The 7,134-nt window shown below is 37.8% G+C and overlaps 1 protein-coding gene across 1 annotated transcript; it reads right to left on the reverse strand.

Annotated features, from left to right (window-relative positions):
- Positions 1–2,260: 2,260 nt before the first annotated feature.
- On the reverse strand, positions 2,261–7,129 carry LOC111784920 (the record flags this gene model as incomplete). The annotated part of the gene is given in 7 exon segments (XM_023665439.1): positions 2,261–3,039; positions 4,018–4,140; positions 4,262–4,332; positions 4,433–4,679; positions 4,907–5,065; positions 5,150–6,289; positions 7,025–7,129. Coding segments are annotated over 7 exon segments (2,187 nt in total), but the record flags the coding sequence as incomplete, so codon positions are not given.
- Positions 7,130–7,134: the final 5 nt, after the last annotated feature.

Raw genomic sequence — 7,134 nt, forward strand, 5'->3', positions numbered from 1 at the left:
TTTTTTTTTTTTTTTTTTTTTTTTTTTTTTTTTTTTTTTTTTTTTTTTATCACTTCATCTATTTTCTTATAATAAAGTGAATCTTTTAAATTAAAATCTGAGCAAGGTTGGTTATGAAGGTTGGTTATGGTCACGCTCGTTCAAGAAATTTACAGGTGTACATGGTTCGGGTTGGATTGGGTTGGGTTGAGAGATTTTTTTTACGCAACTCAAAAGTTTGGGCTGGTTAGATTGGTAACCCACCCGACCCAAAAATTTTCACAGCCCAACCCAACCCTCTATTTTCGGGTTGGGTTCTCCGATTGCTAACTTTTTTTTTTTGAAGTTTTTTTAAAGTTTTGTATTTATTCGAAATTCATAATTATTCAGTGTTCAAACCCTTTGTTGTATTTTCTGTTGTATGACTGTTCGGCGAAATTTATGTCCAAGTTCTAGTCGATCCCTATAAGTATTTCTTGCTACAAAAATTCAAACGATGACTTACTTGGCCAGTTGAATTCTCAGGGTTGGTTCGAGCTCATTGAAAATTATAATTTTTCTAAAATTCTTCAAAAACGTCTTAAATTAAATCAAAAGAATAAATTTGGTGATAACAGCTCAAAAACGGACTCCATGAGCCTTAAAAACCATAAAAAATAAATGGACGAGATTAAAGAAATTGACGGTTGATCGTACGGTCTAATGTCATGCAGACATTCTCCTCTAATATTTTCTATTAAAGTAGTTGTTGACGTCACTAACCCTGTTCTCCTCCTCCTTCTCCTTCTCCTTAACCTTTATTTTTTTTAGGTACAAATTCAGATATTATATACAATTGCTCATCTTATCTCCTCTGAGCTTAAGTTGTTGCAAAGATTTAAGTTGTTGGGAAGATCTGGTTGAGTAAAGTGTGATGTTGGTTGATATCACTTATATATGGAAGTGGTGCATACCAAGCGAAGCCCAAAATATACGAAAATGGTATGAGCCCTGTGGGCTCAACATACATGGTTGAGGGTATACATAGAACTGTGTATGAAATGACACATCCCGAACATAAATTAATTGGGACCCAAAACCATGGTTTTAAGTCCCATTAAGAAGGAATATCATGTTGCATGTTGCATTACACGACCCTCAACAAAAAAGTAATTTATTAGCTATTTTTAGTACTCGACTTTTTTGTTTTAAATATTCATTTTCAGACAAGAACCAAGACATCCTAAATGATTGACAATGATTGATATTCATTTTCAGACAAGAACCAAGACATCCTAAATGATTGACAATGATTGAGTCAAATTAGAGTTTAGCTTCGTGCATAGTTTTCATGTTCTAATGCTTATAGTGAGAAGTATTTGTACTATTTGATGCTTTATGGCAAAAACTTACAAAATGTTTGAAATATGTACATTTGCGAGGTTAAATCGACTTCAAATGACCAAACACCTCAATGTTCTATAAAACAAACGGATCATCAGTGAATCATGCAACAAGTTGCTACCATATATAGCGTTCTTTAATTCGGTTTGTTGCAAAATAGTCTTTGAATTAGCTATATCTCAATGAACATCAAGTCTGTACAATGACTCAGATGAGAAAAAAAAAAAAAGGAATTAAGAAATCTTCCTAGCCAACTCTAGACACTCTAAGATCTCTTTTCAAATCTCCAAGTCCCGGTAGAAGAAAGGAAAAATAATTTCACGTTCTTCCTTTTGCTTTGAGGAAGGGAGGATTAAGAAAATCCTATTAATTGGAGCTTCCTCCAGACCTTCGAGAGAAGCATGAAAAAAAAAAGCTCCGGTATGATCCCTCCGTCACCCCAAAATGAAAGGGGCAATCTCGTAGTTCTTGGCATATGAAGATACATTGTTAGGTGGTCCATTTTATTTTCCCATTGAGACCGAACCTAAACCTGTGCTCAAGAGATAACTGTCCATACTGATAAAGGATGACATGGATTCTTGAGAAGAGAGGAGCCAAGGTGGTCCCCTAAAACCGGCCGGATCCCACGAGTGAATAGAAAACTGGATCTACATTTGATCTCACCTGAGTCGACCCATCTATCCTCCTGAGGGGAAGTTTGGTTTCAAACCCCAATTCAAACAAGAGAAGTACGTCATGCTAATGTGCCTTGGATGATCCACATCTCAAGATCAGGCACCAATGAACACATTGAACGATCCATGTGGCTGAAAGCTCTCACTGCCCAAGCACAATATACATTCAACTAAAAGATTAGGGGCTCAAATTATTCCCGAAAACAACATTAAACACGGGATTAAACACAGCAAAAAGATCAGTTTTAATTTGCTAATCAATATTATCCAATATTACATATTAAAATCTTACACATCACAGCAATGTATAGCCCTTCCAACCTATTTCCACACAACCTACACAGCAAGCCCCTATGAGAACCCTACTTAACAGCAGTATTTGGAAGAAAAATAAGGCTAATTCTTCACTAAAATTAATACACCAAAGATATTAGAATCAATACATATATGCACAAGTAGCAGTACTATTCACAAATTGCCATTCTAAAAAGGATAGATGAAGCAACCTGATGAAGATGAAACTAACTTAAGTAAAAGTTAAACACTACCAGAACTATGTAACAAAGGCTGCCCTAGCTAGGTATGGCGTGTCGTAACTCGGATAAAACTACAAGAAATTACATCCACAATTCGGAGAATACCGTCCAAACTACTCATCTTAGTCATCGGAGCCAGAGGCTTCCCTTCTTTCTGAACATTCATCAACGTCCTGTAGCTCGTCCTCACTGAACACGCTTTCATCACTTGAATCAGAAAGCAGCCCAACGTCGTCGTCATCATCAGTAAACATCTCCATCTTGCGTCTCTTCCTAATCTCTTTTATACCTTTTCCTTGAAGAGCTAGTTTTCGTTTTCGAGTGTTTCTCTTGCGTTTCGGAAACTCTTCTTTCTGGGTCTCGAGGCCTTTGCCCTCTGTTGCCTTTGTTGTTCTCCCTTTACCATATTCACTATCCTCGGATTCTTCGACATCAAATTTGCGCCTTTTCCTACTTGAATTTGTCTGGTATTGAAAACGTCTCAAAATTAGATTATCCCCATTAAAAACTATGGCAGCCAGATGGAAAGTTAACCCAATACACCTTTCTTTCTGTCTTTCTTTCTTTTTATGATTGAAATTTACAGAAGATCCGTGGTGTTTAAAAAAGACCTTCCCAATTTACAACGAGGGAGGTATAACTATAGGAAGTAAAACTATTAGACGGTTTACACCAAGATATAGTTTTAGACGGTTTACACCAAGATATAGTTTGGTAAACAATATTGTCGAAAAGTTTTTGGTAGGTCTGTGTCTTTTCTGCAAATATTCTCTTATTTCTTTCTTTCTACCGATTCTAAAAGAAAGTCATAATGAGGTTTTTCCATAATAGGGCTTTTGCATCCTTGACAGGCAACACGAGCGATATAAGATTATAAAGCTTCCCTGATTTATAAATTAAAATCCTAATTCGACACCCATTGTATAAACCAATATAAATTCCCGAAGAAAACGATTTTCATGCGAACCATGGAAGTTATTTGGAGAGCCAACATAACCTTTTTTTCCCATTGCTCTTTTGCATACTACTAGCCAATCCAAACTCTTTCGTTCCTATGGCTTGGAAAGGTGCTACTCAAAAGGGTTATGAAAGCTTCTCCTTTTAAGAACCAAGTGGTTGTTTTGTGGTTCAATGTTGCAATAGCCAATATTTTGAGACAATAGTTCTAGAGAAACCAAGGAGTTGTTGGAGGAGAGATTATTCTTAGGAGTTTTGAGACCTTGCGACAATAGTTCTATCTAAAGATTTTGTAATCTCCTTTTGGGTAGTTTTTTATGATTTTGCTATTGTTTTCGGCGAAATGGATGCTTTTCTATGGCACAAAAGGCTCAACTGTGGCTATTGTAATCTATTTCTATTGTAACTTCCATGGCACAAAAGGCTCACTCTTATAATACACCATTGCGGAATAGAAATGGCTCAAAGACAAATAACAGGCATACCTTTGGACCGCGGTCAACCAGTTGAGCCCACTCGTGTCGGTTTCTTAGACAATCAAGAACAGCTTGTGAATGACTTGAATAAGCATAGCGCTCTCCATTGTGCTTCCTCAAGTTATGCCAGTGCTGCAAAGAAAAGTAGCAAAGTAAGCAAATACACAAAAACCATACAGGCAAAGAAGCAAATAGGGATGTATATTCATAAACATTCAAATAAATAAAAAATGCGTATCGAAAAAAACCATACAGGCAATACGGCATTACATAGTTCTTCGTAAGTCATACGCCTTCCTTTGCTCATAATCTCATTGATCAAGCCTACATAGAAATAAGATAGATGTCCCGAATTGTACAATTCGTTAATTTTAGGGAAATTAGACGAAAATTTTCACATATACAGTTCAGTTCACACACATACCAGGTAAAGTGTGATGAACAGAACCTTCTCCAACGGTGCCTGTATCGTCATCAGATGTGTTCCTTGGTGAATTACGTATAGATGAATTGTTATGATCATTTGCCTCCACTGATGATGATGGACCACTACTTGTAGTATTTCTAGCATAGGCTGAAAGAAGACCTTTTTTAAGAGCATTCAGTCTTGCTTGAGCTCCATTTTCTTCCCTCTTCGAAGCTTCTGCAGAATTACTCGTCTCTTGCCTTCTCTGATCAGGGGAAAATAGAACTTCATCAGTTCTTTTAACATCGTCGTCAGGCTCACAGGCACTGCGAAATGTATCTCTCAAGGCATCTTTGTTTTTCATTCTAGAAGCCTATAAAATATCTAACCACAAATACTTTAAAGATAACTCTTAGAACTAACACGTCGGCGTATCTAAAAGTAGAGTAAATTGGTACATGCGTAAGAGGGAGATATATGCATATATTTTACCGTAGCATGATCTCTTCCCCTAGAAGAAGAAGATCGCTTTATTAGCATGCTTGTTGCATTTGGAGAACCCAACTGTGGTGAGCTACCTGGCTGACGCAATCGCGGTACACGAGGAACTCTAGGTGAGCTATTGAGCTCTTGATGCAAAAGGAAGGCAAGCTGCCACAAGCCAAAGTAATTACAGTATTTACACGTTAAGTCATATCAGAATTCAATAAGAAAAAACTGAAAATTTTTAAGAACCTCTTCATCACTCAGAACAGCAGATGGATTTGTAGTTGCTGGAGGGCACATGGCTGTTGCATGACGCTGATTGACCTTCGATGGAGGAAGAATGTTCGTCTGGTTAGGCTTGTCAACTTTTTGTGGCAAACATGATTCTGCACTCTTGTTTTGTGCAGTTAAACCCTTATGATTGAGATGTGACTCGACTGACTCGCTGTTGCCTGAACTGTCCGATACATGTACGATAGATGACTTAACCGTTGAGGGCACAACAGAATCTTTTGACTGTGATGTGGTTCTTTTTGAAATAGGATCTTGCAAGTCCCTAGAGTATAAGGAATTTGCTGCAGCACTTGGATGCTCTTTAACTCTTCTCCTTGGAAGTTTTTCCCTTTCTTCGTCTCTGTCAACATTTGAAGAACGCTCTTTCCTACTGCTACCACAACTTCCAGACACGGCCTCATGTTTGGCAGCAGTACCTTCTGGGTTTTCAGGATCTGCAGGTTTTAAATCATTGGATATGGATGGTTTAGAAATTATAATATTCGCCGATGCAGGGGAAGACATCCCAACACATAGTGTTGTTTTGTGTTGACTTGGTAATACAGATTGGTGGAAAACCGTTCCACCCGATTTTGATGCCTTTTCGGCACCAACTTCAGAGCCATTTTGGGGTTTCATAGAACTAATATGCACTTTTGTGTTGCCTTCTGGCAAGTCCAATTCCTGTTTAAACTCACATGGATTACTATATTGTTCATCAGCCTTTTCAAGACGAAAATTGCTAGCAGCTTCAGAACTTCTGTTGAATTCTTCTGCCTTATGGCCATCCAATTGTGAACCACACACTGCACCACCAGAATTCACCTTACAACTCTCATGCATACAATCTTTACACTTCTGCAGCTCTGTAGCATCAGCGTGCAACGAAGCCTGGAAGTTCAAAGCTTCTCCAGATACATCATGTTGCTTCTCTATTTTCAATTTGGCATCTGACTTCAATGAATCAATTGAATTGCCACACTTAACATCTTGATGAATCTGAGCATCCTTGATTTCATGTGCAGAGCTAGCTAAACCTTCAATGGAAGGCTTCACAGCACTCCTAAAATTTCCTTCAATGCCATCGTCTAAATAGTCAAGTGCTGTACAACTCCCCTGCAGTTGAATAAGTATGATCGAGTTACCAAACAATGAAAAGTAGAACANCCCCCCCCATATTCTTATTTTTCATGTTTTCAACAATGGGAGCCCATTTTTGTAACTTCCTTCAATGTTTTCGGGATGATTTCATCAGTACACCGCTCCTTTTGTTTAAGTTCTCTTTCTAAAACCGCTCCTTTTGTTTAAGTTCTCTTTCTAAAACCGCTCCTTTTATTTTACGCTCTCTTTCTGATATTGCCTTTCAGTGATTTTCATGAAGCTTGGCTTCTCTTTTTTTCACAACCCCAACACATTCTTGAAAAATTCAAAAACTTGTGATTATCTTCTTCACTTTCCCCCTTCTTTCAGAAACCATGAATTGGCAAAGAGATAATAAATAGAAGCGGAAGGGCAAAAGACAAACCCCATCCCGAGGATCATGACTACAGATTTGTATGAGTGAAGTCGGAGAGTATACGCTATCTACAACTCCACAGTGTTATAACCACAGAAGTGTATTTTATTACAAACTACTCATTGGCATAAGAAATCCACTCAGGAGCAAGAAAAAAACTGGCTCTATATACCCCACACCTGTATGAGATTTCCTCAATACAATAATAAATTTCCTCTAAAACACTCTAGGAATCGTTGCAATCATGAAAATACGTGTGCCACTAATGCCATGCTTCCAACATAAAACCAAGAAACGCAATGCAATATAGATAATTATGCAAAAGACGGACATGCCTGCTTCATGACAACGCTTCCAACATCCTTTTTAGCAGAGAGGGGTAGTGCAACTCCATCAATTTTTGTGGAATTCTCAACTGCCAAAGTAACTTGAGCTCCATTTTCTT

Source organism: Cucurbita pepo, unplaced genomic scaffold (assembly GCF_002806865.2).
Source record: "Cucurbita pepo subsp. pepo cultivar mu-cu-16 unplaced genomic scaffold, ASM280686v2 Cp4.1_scaffold000297, whole genome shotgun sequence".
Taxonomy (NCBI): Eukaryota; Viridiplantae; Streptophyta; class Magnoliopsida; order Cucurbitales; family Cucurbitaceae; genus Cucurbita; species Cucurbita pepo.